The sequence below is a fragment of the Ovis aries genome, chromosome 13 (assembly GCF_016772045.2).
Source record: "Ovis aries strain OAR_USU_Benz2616 breed Rambouillet chromosome 13, ARS-UI_Ramb_v3.0, whole genome shotgun sequence".
NCBI lineage: Eukaryota > Metazoa > Chordata > Mammalia > Artiodactyla > Bovidae > Ovis > Ovis aries.
Genome location: NC_056066.1, coordinates 37,649,553 through 37,666,909, shown reverse-complemented (window position 1 = coordinate 37,666,909; position 17,357 = coordinate 37,649,553). Strand labels below are relative to the sequence as shown.

Sequence of the window (17,357 nt, the reverse complement as noted above, 5' to 3'; positions counted from 1 at the left end):
TGCCATGCTCAGACCTCCTGTAGGCAGGACACAGAAAACCAGGAGCTCAGAGGATTATGGGGCAGAAGAATGACTCTGTAGGACATCACCATGGTGGATACTGGCCTTTCCCGATGGCTCAGATGGTAAAGAATCCACTGGCAATGCAGGTGACCTGGGTTCGACTCCTGGGTCCGGAAGATCCCCTGGGCAAGGGACTGGCAACACTCTTCAGTATTTCTGTCTGGAGAATTCCATGGACAGAGGAGCCTGGCAGGCTATAGTCCCTAGGCTCACAAAGAGTCGGACATGACTGAGCAACTCTTTCATTTCACGGTGGATACAGGTCATCACACATGTGTCCAAACCCATAGAATGCATGACACAGAGCAAGCCCTGATGTGAACTGTGTACCTAGGAGGATTCATGTCCATGTAGGTTCTCCTGTAACAAAGCTACCACTCCGAAGGGGATGCTGATGATGGGGGAGGCTGGATGCACACAGGGGTATTTCCACACTCTGAACTTTCTGCTCTATTTTGCTGTGAACCTAAAACTGCTCTAAAAAGATAAAGCCTGCGGAAAGCACTGCAGGAGTCTGACTTTCTGGTGCTGCATCTGAGCTGGCTGCCCACAGCCCCCTCCCCTCTACAGACCTGTGGCCCCACCCACAGACTTGGCCTCCCCCCTGAAGCACCTCCTCATCTTATAGATACTACATTGGGGTCACCTCCTGGATCCTCTTAGAGGCTCAGCCAGGCTCAAGGAGGTGATACAGGGTCTCACCACCAAATCCCAGCATAAGCCCCCTCCCTGTTGGGATAACTTCCTGGCAGCAGTCTTCTTGTGTGATTTTTGATGAAATGACCCATGGCCGTTCTGTCCTCACTCAGGACCTTGATCAAGGCACTCAGTCTCCAGGGCCTCTGTCTCTTCCTTTGTAAAGTGAAGATGGCAACCTCTCATCTCATTCATGGCTGGATGAGGAGCTCAAAACTAAGGCAGAAGGTGAAACCCCTGGCATTAGTGCCTGGAATTAGTGGCCCTTGCAATGAGTAGATGTGGAGAGCCGGTCACAGCAAGCCAGGAGGTGGGGGACACAGAGGAGCAGGTCTCCAGAGACCTAGCCAGTTCAGTCTTCCCTGTAGCCCTAACTTTGTGTGCTCTCAGATACGTGGAAATTTCCCATTATTCATTCATTCCTTTGTCTTTAATATGCCTGTCATCCTGTCTATCTCAACTGAAACAAGTTGGAAAAGGCAAAACGATAGGGACAGAAAACAAATCTGTAGTTGCCAGGGCCTGAGGGTGAGAAATGTGAGAGGTAATGGGAAATATTTTCATGCGATGGGATTGCTCCAGATCTTGAGTGTGGTCGTGGCTACATAACTGTGAGCATTTGTCAAAAACTGCAGAACTGGGTACTAAAAAGGGTGAAATTTACCACATGTAAATTTAAATATTTTTTGAACCGAGTATGGCTGAACAAGAACAAAACCTCACAATTACGGAGACATTAAACCAATGGCGGTAGAAGCCGGAATAGCAGTTATTTGTGGGAGTGGGGAGGTGGCGTTGACCTGGAAGACACACGGGGGAACTGTCTGGAATTGCGGAGGAGCCTGATCACTGGATGAGGGTGGTGGGGCTGTGCATGTGTGTCACTGTGAAAACTCACTGAGCTGAACCATCACATCAGTGTGGATGTGAGACACCACAATAGAAAAGTCAAAGGGATAATAATTTCTTCTAAAAAATAACTTAGAATTTCAAATGTCTTCCCTAGTCAGACTTGCCTGCTTTTATTCCTGCTCCCAAATGCCCTTCCCACCTTTATCTGGAAGGAAAGAAGCAAATTCACCTCTCTCCACCTTCCTGACAATCCCATCCACCAGACATTAAATTGTGGCAGACTAGGGTGATGTACCGGAGAAGACAATGGCACCCCAATCCAGTACTCTCACCTGGAAAATCCCATGGATGGAGGAGCGTGGCAGGCTGCAGTCCATGGGGTCTCTAAGAGTCGGACATGACTGAGCGACTTCACTTTCACTTTTCACTTTCATGCATTGGAGAAGGAAATGGCACCCCACTCCAGTACTCTTGCCTGGAGAATCCCAGGGACAGGGGAGCCTGGTGGGCTGCCGTCTATGGGGTCGCACAGAGTTGGACACGACTGAAGCGACTTAGCAGCAGCAGCAGCAGCAGCAGGATGATGTTCAGAGTGTTTAACGAATGGCTCAGGGCCGCGTGTCAATCAGAAAACTACAGAACCAGCCATCCCACCATCCCGGGACACAGCCATGCACTGGGCCAGTGCAAACCAGACTGTTAGTCACACATGCAGTGGCACCGGTGTCCCTGGGTGTCTCTGCAGCCCCTTCCTGCCTGAGCCGTGGACCAGCTTTCAGAGCTAAAGGGAATGACCAGCCGCGGCCCTGCTGGTGGGGCCTCTGTCGACCGAGAGCCTGTGGATTCCCGCCTGCCCACTTTCTCTGGGAAAAGCTCTCAGTCCTTCCTAAGGTACACACAGCCTGGTAACAGCATCATAAAAACAATTATTCATACATAGACCTTTCTGATCCCATCGGCCACCCTCGAGGCCATGCCTGGACAGCTAGTGACATCTTACAACAACTCACTTCCTCTTACTCGGGTGTAGATGCCAGGCTGCTATTACTCCACCTGCCAAGGCCTAATAGGAGGCGAGGGATCCGCCTCCCCAATCCGAATTTCTTCAAGGCGGGCGGGGAGATCACCCAGGTCACCCATCCTGACATCTCGGCTCCAGACTCTGTGGCCGGCTCACCTCTGTCCACCCCTGGGTGTGTGAGCACCACGTGAACCTCGCACAGCCCAGCTGCTCCGAGACACAGTGACTCAGTTTGTGGATCTTCTGCAGACCCTGGAGTCTGCCCAAGCATGCGGGTCAGTGACACTGAAGCCTGTGGCACCCGGCCAAGTGGCAGCTCTGCTCTCTGATGGCCACTGGCAGGGACACGTGGCAGCCACTGCCACCTGGCAGGATTAGGGGAGGTGGGTTAGGAGGAGAAGGTGGAGTAACAGGAAAAGAGGGATTACCTTGTTGAAACCTTTGGTAACCAAGTTGATTGCCAGCTCATGGCTGATCCCGTCCACCCAGGCAACATCCTTTTCTCCGATGGGTTCAGAGAGGAAAGCTCTCAGCCTGGGAGACATGTGGTCCATGTCCTATAACAGCAGTGGGGGCAGGGGCGTTAGGAGGCTGGAGAACACCCTCAGACTTCCGAGGGCAGGGGGCTGGGGCTAGTGATAGTGGGCATCCTCCCACCATCCAGCGTTTACTGGAAATTTTTAGATGCCAAGGGCAATGCCCTGCTCACAAGCCTTTCCATACCCATCCCTACCTGCGTGGACTAAGAGAGGGGTAACAGTGGCCTCAGATGAGCCCAGTAACTCCCCATGAAAAGGGTGGGCTGGATGCCAAGCAGGGGTCCCCAGCCTGTTTGGCACCAGGGACCAGTTTCACAGAAGACAATTTTTTCACAGACTGGGGGAGGAAAGGGGGTGTTTTGGGGATGATTCAAGGACATTACATTTATTGTGCACTTTATTTCTATTATTATTACATCAGCTCCACCTCAGATCATCAGGCATTAGATCCCGGAGGTCGGGGACCCCTGATGCTAAGAACTCTGCTGGGTTCCTTTCCAACCTTCCCACCCTAAATGCTTGAAGAAACAGCTTGCTTCTCTGAGCTAATTAATCTATGTTCTCCAACATTTTTTTCATATTTTTATTTTAGCCTTTATCACACTCTATAATAGCTGGTTGTTTGGTTGCAAGGAACAGAAAACTCTAACTGGCTCAAATATTAAAAGAGACATTATATAAGGCAGAAGCCCAAGAGTGAGATTGGGTCTGATACAATCAGGATTGTGGATTCATTTCTCTGAGTTTTTCAACCTGGTTTCAGTTAGGGTTGGTTCCCCCCATGGTGGTGAAATGGCTGCTCCAGCACTCAGATTTTCACCATCCCCACCAACATCTCTGCTCCAAAAGAAGAAGTTTCAAAAGAGAAGGGACGTGTTTCTTAGGGGTTCCGAGCAGGCTTCATCCAGCTGGACTCCCCACTCCCCGTCCTAGATCTGGAGGTGGAGTCAGCTTTCCCTAAGCTGTAGGAGCTGTGAGTTCAAGCATAGCTACCTGCACAAAATCAGGATTATTATGGATAGAGGGGCAGGTGGTGTGAAGGCTGTAACCATAATATCCCATATGATCCACCTCTTTGACAAACTAATGTTGGTACCCTCACTTTCCCTTACATAAGCATCAGAAATACCCATACTTGGGTATTTAAATAGACTTACCTCCTCCCCCAAAGGGTGAAACCCCCTGATTCATTCAATTACTGCATTCAGATTTGAGTTCATATTTTCTGGGAGATGCATCAGACTCCCCATCATGTCTGGAAGTATCTACTCAGAGGATGGTAACCTACGAACTAAGTTCTGGAGTTCACAGTCATCAACATAGTCAGCAATGTTGGGAAAAACCAGGCTATCTGCACCAAAGATTTCTAGGGGAGAATTCTCCCTTTGGAGAAGGAGAAGACGGGAAACATACTCCATTGCCACTGGTCAATAGCACCTATGATACTGGAGCTTGCTTGCCCTGACAGTAAAGGCAGGTCTTCCATCAGACAAGAAGGCAGCCCCCAGTTCTGGATGTTGGTGGACCTCCCGTGTCCACTGCCTGGTTAACGTCCTAGTGGGCTTGGGGTCAATGCCGCTGTCAAGGAGAGCCACTGCTGTAGCACTCTGCTTCTGGGGGTGCGAGCTCAGAGACTGGCCCGAGGGTCAGGCCATCTGAGGCCACGAGTTGGCCGCTTCCTTTGGCATCTCAGCTCCCTTCATTAACTGGGTTTCTTCTATCCAAAGCCATGGCTGGTGGTTGAGGTGGAGGGCTTGACAAAGGTCTGTATCCTCGCTCTGTGCCTTGCCTGCTATCCTGCTCCTCAGACTCGGGGCATCTGACCACATCTCTGAGATGGGGAGGCACCCCAGATTTCCTCCTCACCCCACTGCATCCCAGGGGGCATCTTCACAGGAAGGCAAATGCCCCATTTATCAAGCATGACCTCCTTCAGACAAGATTGCTCAGGAGAGACTTGGGAACCTGGGGGCAATGTTCTTCTGGGCCCCCCTATCCTTTCTCTTACTGAGTCGCCTGACTTGTCCCTCATGTTCTAACTTTAGTTGGTTACATCCCCTTTTCCCAACCCAACAGGACATGCTCAGGTCACAGGTAGAAAGGCCCTCTCCTAACAAAACTGCATTTTCATCTCTCCGCATTTTCCGATGGGCCTCCTTCCCCTGAATGTGAGCCTCCTGGGGTCTCAGTGAGGATGCAGAGGTAGCCAGTGTCCTGAGTACCCCATCAGATCTCCAGGGGTCCAGTCTCCATACAGGGTGAAGCGGGCCCACCAGAACCTGCTGCTTTGCTCCACGAGGGTCGCTGTCCTTCTCATTTGAGGGCAGAGAGACACAGCATTTCTGAGCGGGAGGAGGAGCCCAAGAGTGCAGGCCGGGTCAGCCACTTTGCCCAGGGAAAATTCCACTCACTGTCTGCACTGGCCATCTGTTAAGTTAAACATCTCTGCCTATTTAAAGAATACACGGAAAGTACAACATTGTTATCAGAGCCCCAGTGGCACGAAAGAGCCACTGAAGAGCAGCACCTGTGTGTTTGCTTTTCTCGCACACCTGACTCCACTTTGGTCCTCAAGACACCGGCGCATAGGCGGCGGTTTTTACCCTCCCCAGGCTCACTGAGAAAACATCCTTGCATTTGTTAGGGAGCCTTTGTCTGCGACAGGGGTTCTCAACTGGGGGTGAATTGTCTCCTAGCCCAACACTTGGCAACGTGTCTGGAGATGCTGTCACAGCTGAGGGGGAAGCGCCACTGGAGTCTGACGGTAGAGGTCAAGGTTGCTGCCACACACCCTGTAATGCTTGCAGAGCCTGTCCACAACAAAGGATCATCCAGCCCCAAATGTCCACAGCGCCAAGGCTGAGGAACCCTGGGGTGACCTCAAGGGTGACCCTTGTGACCTCAGATGGCCTGTCCCTCGGGCCAGTCTCTGAGCTCGCGCCCACAGAAGCAGAGTGCTATAGCAGTGGCTCTCCTTGACGGTGGCATTGACCCCAAGCCCACTAGGACGTTAACCAGGCAGTGGACACGGGAGATCCACCAACATCCAAAACCGGGGGCTGCCATCTTGTCTGATGCCATCTTGTAGTCTGAGGCTGGGCTACAAGGAGCAGAGAACCCTGACTCGACCATACAATAAGTACATTTCTAATCTCATAACCAAGAAACCCACAGTGAGGTGGACCCAGGCTCTCTTTCTCAAGAACGAGGCTAGCTTGCCCCCGAGGTCCCAGTATGCCTACAGAACTTGCTTGGGACCCTTCCTGACGTGGGAGAATCCAAAGGAAGGAGGGCCGTGTCTGCGTGGATGTCTGTAGCACCTCTGCAGCAAAACTCCCCTTCCTGTTGTTGGCCAGAACCAGACCACATGCCAGCCCTGAACCAGTCACTGGCCAGGGGAGTAGGATCCCAAGAGGGGGATGAGGTCAGCCTCCCGAGCATGTGGCCTCTTGGAAAACACTGGGTTCTCCAGGAAGTAGAGAGGGAGGGACGCAGGTAGACGAATGACCTTGTTGGCTCCATATTTGAAATCCTGGACTAATGGTCACACTAACTAAGGTACACACCAGTCACATGGGGGGGTCTTACTGAGAACTGCAGGTTTGGATGCAGCAGGTCTGGGGTGGATATGAGAGGCTGTATCTCTACCTGGTTCCTGGAAGATGTTGATACAGGGGCCCACACATCACACTGAGCAGCAAGGCACGGCGTGATGCCACTTATTCTTTTCATGTCATTTGATGTTTAATCGTGGCAAAATCCACAAAGCATAAAATTTACCATCTCAACCATGTTTAAGGGTACAGTTCAGTAGGGTTAAATACGTTTATGTTGTTGTGTGGCCGATCTCCAGAAGTCTCTTATCTTCCAAAACTGAATCCTTTTTTTCTGGGGGGGGGGGGGGGGGAGTCTGTTCAAGTTTTATTTCATGTGCAAGCGGGGTGTGCCCATTTCTGCCTTTTGGCTATTGTGTATAACGCTGCTACGAATACAGGTATACAAGCATCTCAAGACCCTGCTTTAGTTCTTTTGGGTATGTCCCCAGAAGTGGTAGTTTTGGATTCCATGGTGATTTTATGTCTAATATTTTGAAGAACCATCATCCTGTCTCCCATGTTGGCTATACCAATGGCATTTATTCTTAAACTTGACAGCACATTAGATCACATTGGGAAATTGACACATTACTGATGTTTGGGTGCCTCCTTCTGCACTTGAGTTAATTAGCATGAAGTGTACCCTGAATATTGGAATTTTTAAAAACTCCGCAGGTGATTTCAGTATGCTGCAAAGTTTGAGAACCACTGCTGCCTTGTCACTGGCTTCTTTCTCATAAAATTATAAGCAGGTTTTCTAGGAGGATGGGGTTCCAGCTAAGAGGCTTTGCCAAGGTCTCTGAATCATCTGTGTCGCTAGATAGCCCAAGAGCGATGACACGATGGCAGTGTCTACACCCTGCCCCGATCACCAGACATCAAATCCTCACTAGCCATCAACAGGAAGATTTAACTGTGACCCTGACAGCTTTGAAGGGCTTCCTCAGTGGCTCAGATGGTAAAGAATCACTTGCAATACAGGAGACCCGGGTTCGATCCCTGGGTCGGACAGGGAATCCCTGGAGACAGAGGATGGCTACCCACTCCAGCATTCTTGCCTGGAGAATTCCATGGACAGAGGAGCCCGGCTGGCTACAGTCCATGGGATCACAAAAAGTTGGACATGACTGAGTGACTTTCACTGTTGGCTTTGATGTCAGAGAATTCCAGAGCAAGCAGATCTCAATAATGACCTATGCCCCCCTTTTCAAACTTAGAAAAAGGGGGGGATCTTTACTTCAAAGGAAATTATACCTGGAATCTTTTTTATATACAATGGATCAAGACAGAATTATTCTGTTGACTTGGGAACAAGCCGAGAACACCAATGCTCGCCCCAAATGTGGATCCATGGCCTGGTCCCCTGGTGCTGCCCGCCGGTCCCCCTCTTGTCCAGCCTAAACCCTTCATCTCACTCATGAGAACACGGAGGCCCCAAAATGCATGTAGCCAGCTCGAGACCACGCACCCAGCAGAGCATGGCTGGCTCTGGTCCCCGGAAGAGCATCCCCTTCTAGTCAGTGGTATTTCTGGGCAGTGGGGAGGGGTGGAGGGGGAGGTCAGGAGTGGAGGCTCCAGTAGGGTCTGATTAAGAGCTAGACGGTCATGTGAGAAAACCACTGCAAATGCCTTAACAAAACCCCGTCCCATCAAAGACTCCTGTATTACAGGGTGTTCTTTCCAGTGACTTCATTCTGAATCTCCAAGTGCTTGGGGAGGACACAAGGCGGAACGGGCTTCCCTGGTGGCTCAGCGGTAAAGAACCTGCGTGCCGAGAAGGAGATGCGCATTCAACCCCTGGATCGGGAATTTCCCCTGGAGAAGGAAATGGCAACCCTCTCTAGTATTCTGCCTAGGAAATCCCATCAACAGAGGAGCCTGGTGGGCTACAGTCCATAGGGTCGCACAAGAGTCAGACATGACTTAGCAACTAAACAAAACATCACCTAGAGAAGCTAGCATGGAATAAAACCTCCCCTCTTCATACATATCTTGTTTGCCTCTTTTACTCAATGCCTCTATTCTCTCTTTCTATGTTTATTTTATTTTTTTGGCTGAATGGCCTGTGGGATCTTAGTTCCCTAACCAGGGATTGAACCTGTGCCCCCTGCAGTGGAAACGCAGAGTCTTAATCCCTAGACCACCAGGGAACTGCCTCTACCTTCATTTAAAAACTCAAATCCAAAGCTCTTACACTCTGTATCAAAAAGCTGTGCAATGCCTGAAAGTTATGGAGAACATAAATAGTTCCTAAATTAAGCAGAATTATGGATAAATTCAGGATCCATCCCTATGTCCTCAAAACATAGCAGCCAATGAAACTAGTGATCACTTTGGCCACAGGGACTGGTTCATAGGTGAGTGCATTCCATAGCTGGAGCCAATTCTTTTTCAATTGCTGGTAAAGAGGCTTCCTTTCTCTGCAACGGTTACTCAGCTGGCAGAATGTCACACCAGAACTGCTGTAACCATCTCTGCCATCACCTGTTCTCAAGAACCTTCCCTTGATGGAGGATGACATATAGGAAAGTCAGATCTGAGATAAGGAGAGAGATTCCCCAGTAATCATTTGCAGGCCTGCATCTAGCCATGCCTAAAGGCAGGAGCCCCTCAACTTTTTAACTACATCGGGCAATATTTTCCACTTTTTAAAATTAGTTTCAGTTGAAATTGTATTTTGTCAGCAAAGAGTCCTAACTAAATTCACCCTCTGGTGTTCATTCCTTCACTCACTCATTCAACAAGCATTTGTGGTGCACTGGGGCTTCCCTGGGGGATCAGATGGTAAGGAATCCGCCTGCAGTGCAGGAGACCTGGGTTCCATCCCTGGGTCAGGAAGATCCCCCCGAGACAGGAATGGCTACCCACTCCAGTCATTCTTATCTGAAGAATTCCACAGACAGAGGAGCCTGGCTGGAAATAGTCTATGGGATTGCAAAAGAGTTGGATATGACTGAGCGACTAGCACTTTCACTTTTTCACTTTACTATGTGCTGCTGCTGCTGCTGCTAAGTCGCTTCAGTCGTGTCCAACCCTGTGTGACCCCATAGACAGCAGCCCACCAGGCTCCTCTGTCCTTGGGATTCTCCAGGCAAGAATACTGGAGTGGGTTGCCATTTTCTTCTCCAATGCGTGAAAGGGAAAAGTGAAAGTGAAGTCTCTCAGCTGTGTCTGACTCTTCGAGACCCCATGGACTGCAGCCTACCAAGCTCCTCCATCCATGGGATTTCCCAGGCAAGAGTACTAGAATGGGGTACCATTGCCTTCTCCTACTATGTGCTATGTACTACTACAGGTATGAAAGCATCTTCATTCTGCCCAGTCTTAGGGCAGAATCAGTCCCATAACTTAGGCATCAGGGATGGAAAGATCATTTTCAATGACCATTAATGTTCATCATTCAAAAATAATGGTGAGGAACTTCCCTGGCGATTCAGTGGTTAAGACTTCGCCCTCCAATGCAGGGGGTGAGGGTTCAATCCCTGGTTGCGGAGCTAAGATCCCACATGCTTTGGGGCAAAAAAACCAACAAAACAAACAGCAGAAGCAATATTATAACAGAAGCAATGTTGTAACAGATTCAATAAAGACCAAATCTTAAAAAAATAAAAGTAAAAAGAGAAAGTCCTCGCCCTTAGCTCCAGTTCTACAATAGCAAACATCTTTGGTGGCTGTCTTACACATGACCTTTTAATTACAGCTCTTTCTCTGGATGGGTCAACCCCTGATGCATACCCAAATAACTTCAATGATTTTGCAGGTCTTTACTGAGCACCATCTGTATGCAAGGCTCTGTGAGCTGTCTATGAACCTGTAGGACAAGTCCTCCCATAGGTGCCTTGCCCAGAGGAAGCCTGACTGGCCCGTCCAATAAGAGAGGCTGTTCCCCGAGGCAAGAGGGCCACTCTTAAAGGAACTAGAAAGGAGGAGGCGGGTTGGCTCCATGGATTGTAGACCCCACTCCAAAGGCAATCTGGGTCTGAAGGCCATGGCTAGCCCCCTGCTGGGCATCCTGGTTGGGTGTCAGAGACTTACTTGAGTCTCAGCCCAGCTCTGCCCATGACTAGCAGTGTGAACCTGGGCAAGAAACTTTCATTTCATATTTATAAAATCAGAATGTTGGGTTCACTGGAACACACCATTCTGGTCCCTTCCAACATGGTGTGTCTTTGTTAATTTACAGTCTGTGGATGGTATGGAATTCACACAGGTTTCCAATCCCTATTCTGCCATTTTCAAATCCAAAATCCAAAAAGCTCTGGAAACCAGATTTTTTTTTTTAAACTTCTTGGCAGCAAAACCTAGTCTGAACTGACATGAGGCTATTTATAGTCTTTATTATGCCACTTGGTGTGAATATTTATACATTTTGCCACAGGCATATTAATGGCTTTGTTTATAGGGTACTGAGCCAGACTCCACTGAGAACGGTCTCGGATGCACAGAATAGGCACTGTATTGCTTTTCTAAAATTAAAAAAAAAAAAATCTGAATCCCCCAAAACTTCCACCCCCAGCGGCTCTGAGAAAGGCTTTACAGACCCTGAGCTAAGATCACTGCCTGCAGCCTAGACCACCTGCGACGGTCCCCTGGAGAAGACACCTATCTCCCCTGCTCACCCAGACATCACCTCTCTTGTCCATGACTCTCAGCCTCCTGACCCCCTTTCCCTAAAAATACTTGCCCCTTTGTCTGAAATCCTGTCTGCCACACAGCCTTTGTCTGAGGGTGGTTCTAGCTGGGACTGTTCCTGGCTATACTTTTCTTTCATGAAAATATTTCCTCTTCTTCGGGGGCCTGTTCTTTCCAAAGGATCCAGGGATGATCTAATAAAAAAAAAATCACCTAAGGAATAGATGAGTATATTAGCTACCCTCCATAGACAAGACATCTGCTTTGGTTACAGATGCCTTTTTTCCTTCACTTTTAATTTTTAATTATGCTACAAAATAAAGTAAAATTTACCATCCTAGCCAATTTTCAAGTGTACAATTCTGTGATATTAAGTCTACTCACATTGTTCTGTGACCCATTCTCAAATCTTTTTCATATCCATTAAACAACAGCTCCCAGGCCCTGGCAAACACCATGTTAGTTTCTGTCTCTAAGAATGTGACTACTCTAGGGACCTCACAGAAATGGAATTGAACAGTATTTGCGGCTGCCTTAATTCACTTAGCATAATGTCCTTACTGCCCACAAAGGTCCGTCTAGTCAAATCTATGGCTTTTCCAGTAGTCATGTATGGATGTGAGAGCTGGACTATAAAGAAAGCTGAGCGCCGAAGAATTGATGCTTTTGAACTGTGATGTTGGAGAAGACTCTTGAGAGTCTCTTGGACTGAAAGGAGACCAAACCAGTCAATCCTAAAGGAACTCAGTCCTGAATATTCATTGGAAGGACTGATGCTGAAGCTGAAACTCCAACACTTTGGCCACTTCATGCGAAGAGCTGAGTCATTTGAAAAGACCCTGATGTTGGGAAAGATTGAAGGCAGGAGGAGAAGGGGATGACAGAGGATGAGATGGTTGGATGGCATCACCGACTTGATGGACATGAGTTTGAGCAAGCTCTAGCAATTGGTAATAGATAGGGACTGGCATGCTGCAGTCCCTGGGGTCAGAAAGAGTCGGACATGACTGAGTGACTGAACTCAACTCAACTAATGTCCTTAAGTTCATCTATTTGGGTTCCCAGGTGGCTTTAGCAGTAAAGAACTCACCTGCCAATGGACACATAAGAGACTTGATGCCTAGGTCAGGAAGATCCCCTGGAAGAGGGCCTGGAAACCCACTCCAGTATTCTTGCCTGGAGAATCCCATGGACAGGGGAGCCTTGTGGCCTACAGTCCATGGGGTCGCAAAGAGTTGGACACGATTAAAGTGACTTAGCATGTATGCACACATGCTGTATCATGTGTTAGAATTTAACGCTGAATCATAATATTTCATTGTGTGCACGGACCATGTTTTAGAATCATTCACCCGTTGATGGACTTCTGGGTTGATTCCACCTTCAAGCCATTGTGGATAATTCTGCTATGAACATGGGTGTCCTATAACAGACACATTATTTTAACTTCTTAATATATACAAAGCTTTCAGATTCCTCCTCTCACTGCCACTATAACCCCAGAAAGGAGGGGGCAGCAATGCTGTCTTGGGAGAAGCTTCCCCAGATGTAAGAAGATTCTAGAAAGAGGAAAAAGAGAGCTCACCCCATTATTCACCAGAGGAAACAGGATGTTTGAGAAGCAGGTAATAAGGGACAAAATTCTCAAAGTGGGCAGACACATTGGATTCCAGAGGGAAAGTTCTGGCTCACTGGCTGGGCCATGGTGATACTGCATTAGACCCAGTGGCCTGCTTCCCTGGGCTTCCTAGGTGATGATGAGAACAGGCTCCTGCCAGGGGTGCAGCAGCCAAGAGCAAGGGCTGGGTAGGTGAGCCTGAGCACCAGGCAGAAGATCCTATAAGGGCTGATGGGTGAGCCAAAGCCTGGAGTCAGGATGAAGCAGTCCTAGGATCGGGGACCTAACAACTAGGGCAAATGGCCGAGCCATAGACTACAGCACTGGGTGCCAAAATATCCCTAGAAGACCAGAAGGGGCTGGTCACCCCTGCAAACCTCAGGGGTCAGGCCATCATCCTGCAGATACCACGAGGACTCAGAGCTCCCCGCACCCCCAACCACTGCCATCAAGACCTGTAAGTGTCGTCCCAGCCCCACAGCCCGGAACTCCTTAGGGAGGCTGGCGAGGGGGAGAGGAGTCGTAAGAAGACTGTCTCTGTAAAGAGACCTTTTAAATTGGCCTGGACAGTGGACTGCTCACACTGAAGGGACACAGCCTGAACTTGAACAGAGAATGTGCCTTAGGTGCAGTTGGCGCCAGGCCCAGATCCCCTGGACCGGCCCAGCTGCTAAAAGCGCTGCCTCCAACAATCAGCGGAGGCTCTCCCGGGGTTATCTGCCTGCAGAGGATGTACCACACCCAGAGACGCCTGGGAGGCCGAGGGCAGCAGCGACCCTGACACTGAGTGCAAAGCCCGGTGCCCTCGTCCTGGGGCGGGACCAGCTCGCTGGCGTGGCTCCCACTCCCGGGCTCTTGCGAGGTCAGCCTCCCAGCCCTGCTCACTCCTCCCCCTCCTGCTTCTCTCCTCCCCTGGGCCAGGTGCACCTGCATCCTGGTCTCAGGTCGGCTTCCAGGAACTGACCTCTAGCCTGTGTTTGCCTGGATCCCAGTGCGGAAGAACAAAGTGCATTTTCTTTGAACATCTAGGTGCCGTGGAGTGCGTTTGTGACCGACAGTTCAGTTCAGTCGCTCAGTCGTGTCCAACTCTTGGTGACCCCATGGACTGCAGCACACCAGGCACACGACAATACGGTCACAGTGACCCGGTTAAGGGGTCATAGGCCCTGGGGTGAAGCCCCTGGAGACAGAGACGCTGTCAGGCGGCCGATGACCCTTCTCACCTGCCTCGGACTACAGGGCTAACTGGATGGTTGCTGGGCTGATTTCAAACTCAAACCATCGGTGAGGGTTTGTGCCCCCTTGACGAGGGTGGCCAGGTTTAGGAAACAAAGACACAAGGTGCCCAGTTTAATTTAAATTTCAAATAAACAAATAACTTGTTAGTATAAACCTGATCAAGAATTTCACAAAGTATACTTACTCTAAAGAACTTATTTGTAGTTTATCTGAAAGTCAGATTCTACCAGTGCCTCCCACATGTCTCCGAGCCGCCCTCTCCCCACCTCTGACTCCACGGAAACCCCTCCATCCACCCACACTCTGGCCCCTGAGCTGCCCAGTGAGCTGCAGAGTCAGAAATTCTTCCAGTTGGGATTTCGCTCCTGGCTTGGCCTCCCTCGGGCCAGCATTCTGCCTCTCTCTCTGCATCTGAAAGCCACAGACCACGGAGCTGGAGGGGAAACCAGCTGATAATACAAGGCTGGGGAGATAATTGCGGTTGAGCACACAGATGACCCATCACTTAGAAGTCGCCTCGGAGGCAAACACGAGTCTGGATTTAGCATGTCCTGCTCATCTGGAGAGACGTCAGTGCCAGCCCGGCTCCCCCTGGGGAGGGAACAGAATGTCTGCGGTGGGCAAGTGAGGGACACAGAACCCAGGGACTCACGTTTGCTGGGCACCTGCTGCCTCTTCACGGTCATGGTCACACTTAATCCTCAGAATTAACCTGGCAGCACAAGAGGACTGTTCCCCTTCTGAGCGATGGGGAAACTGCGGCCCAGAGAGGCAAAGAGGGTCACGAAGCCAGTGAAGGGCCACGAGGGGATGTGAGCTGAGGTCTGCTGCTCTAGGATCGGAATTCGAGTAATCAGAACCATGAAGGCAATTTTCTCAGAGGCAGTCCCTGCCCCACCCACATCCCCTGGGGCTCGAAGCTTCCATCGCAGGGAACTGCAGGTAGATAAACACCCAATTCCTCCCCCATCCTGACCCCCCCAACTCCCGCAGGTGGACAGCCCCAGGCAGCCACCTGCTCTGAACGCAGCTCCACCTTCCATGGGCTTCCCAGTTGGCACTAGCAGTAAAGAATCCATCTGCCAATGCCAGGAGATGCATGTTCAATCCATAAGTCAAGAAGATCCCCTAGAGTAGGAAATAGCCACTTACTCCAGTATTCTTGCCTGAAAAACTCCATGGACAGAGGAGCCTGGCCGGCTACAGTCCATGGGGCCGCAGAGAGTCGCACATGACTGAGCAAGCATACAAGCCTCCCACCCTCCCTTCCCGGGCGCCTCTGCCCCCAGCCCCCATCCCCGTATCCCCTCCCAAATGGCTTCTTGCATTTAAGTCAGATTCAGTGACTGCTAACTAACAGCTGGCTTCCAGTGTTTGAAACTCTTCTCCTGTATCATCTCATTTAATCTCCTCATCAGGGTGTGGAGGTAGGGTCTACAATGATCCCCTTTTATAGATAAGATTGCATGAACAGGCCCTGGGCACCGAGCGGCCTCAAAGCCGCGTGTGCTCAAGCTAACATCTGGTTCCCAAACACTGAGTCATCAAGAAAGGCTTTTGCTGCATTCCTGGACAGTCACTCTCTCCCCCTCAGCTCTGGACTGAATTCCTCTGCTTGGGTGCAGATAGATACCAGTGAGGTCTGCAGCTGTCAGCCGTGGGACAGGAGAGAAGCAGTGATGTACTGCGCTGGGAGCCGTATAGTCAGTCAGACACACAAAGCCCGTATGTGTGCATCTTCCACTTGCCCTTTGGCAAGATTCCTAGACTCTAGTCCAGGTTCTGGTCTAAGACTCCTCTTTATCCCTTGGCTCACATGAGTGCTCCTGCCCATGTCTGGTCCTCAGCACTGCAGGTCCAGCCCCTTCCAGGGGCTGTGAGCCGGGGGACTATGCTCCTGTGAGTCTCAGTGTGAAATTAGCTGGGAGTGACTCGCTCTATCTTCCCAAATGCAAAGTCCTGCTTAAGACTCAGGGCTTCCCAGGTGGCATTACTGATAAAGAACTTGCAGGAGACTTATGAAACTCGGATTCAATCCCTGGTTTGGGAATATCTGCTGGAGAAGGGCGTGGCAACCCACTGCAGTATTCTTGCCTGGAGGATCCCATGGACAGAGGAGCCTGGTGGGCTATAAGTCCATAGGGTCGCAAAGAGTCAGACACAACTGAAGAAGTGACAGCATGCATGCTTAAGACTCAGAGTCTTGTTAATTCTGGCTTCAGAAAGCTGCTCTCAGCCAGAGAGTTCTGTTCGCTTTCCAATCTGTCCCCTTTCAAAAGTCATAAAGAAAGGATTGCCCAAAGGTTACCATTGGTTTCACTCACTGCTTGATTATCTGAGTAGAACATGAACTACCTGTCTTGTACATAGGACCCTTGCAGAGACTAGTTTCAGGAATTTCTGGACACCTTTGGGTGTTTCGTAGCCATCCCGAGATAAGCCTGCCCGTTTGTAAACACACATTCCTTAAAGGGAAGAGATTCCAAATGCCCTGGCAGGGCTGTAATCTGCCCCTACTAAGGGTCAGTCTCCATCCTGGATCAACAGGGAAGAGTTTAGGCTGGAAGCAATCTCAGTTGACCAGACACGATGGGGAGCCTCTATTCCAAGTTCATATTAAGAGGTTACAAAAGCAAAAGCCAGAGGATCCAAGCAAGTGAACATAATAAATCCGTGAGGAAAAACAAGGTAAGAGTGATGGTAAGTGTGGGCTGATGTTTGGGGTTGATCGGGGAGGCCACAGAAGGTGCAGATGCCCCACCAGGGGCCCCACCCCCACCTCAACCAGGGAGCCCTTCTCAGGGGTGTGGGTCCCAGGTGGCCAGAGCTTGTGAGTTATTTCGAGAGACACCAAAATTTTTATGTACAGGTTCCTAATTTTTAAATGTTGAACCTGAATTCACATAATTGAAACACAGTGTGGACCCAACAAAGCTGAGCCGTGCCACCAGCTTGCCTCTCCTACTATAGACTTTCCTTTCAGAAAAATGCCCCACTCGCACATAGAAAGAAAATTTGATGTCCATTTTCAGGGTTTGGGAACCAGTGCCTCAGACTGGGCACCCCTGCTGCCATGTCGATCTTTCGAGAAAGGCACTCAT

General features: G+C 49.9%; 1 protein-coding gene across 1 annotated transcript in view; it reads right to left on the bottom strand.

Annotated features, from left to right (window-relative positions):
• The window catches only part of BANF2 (BANF family member 2), a 28,564-nt gene that overhangs the window by 3,047 nt on the left and 8,160 nt on the right, over positions 1–17,357 (bottom strand). The window contains exon 2 of the mRNA XM_027976416.3: positions 3,061–3,189. Coding sequence (XP_027832217.1) covers positions 3,061–3,186 — 126 coding nt within the window. The 5' untranslated portion in view covers positions 3,187–3,189. The remainder of the gene's footprint in view (positions 1–3,060; positions 3,190–17,357) is intronic.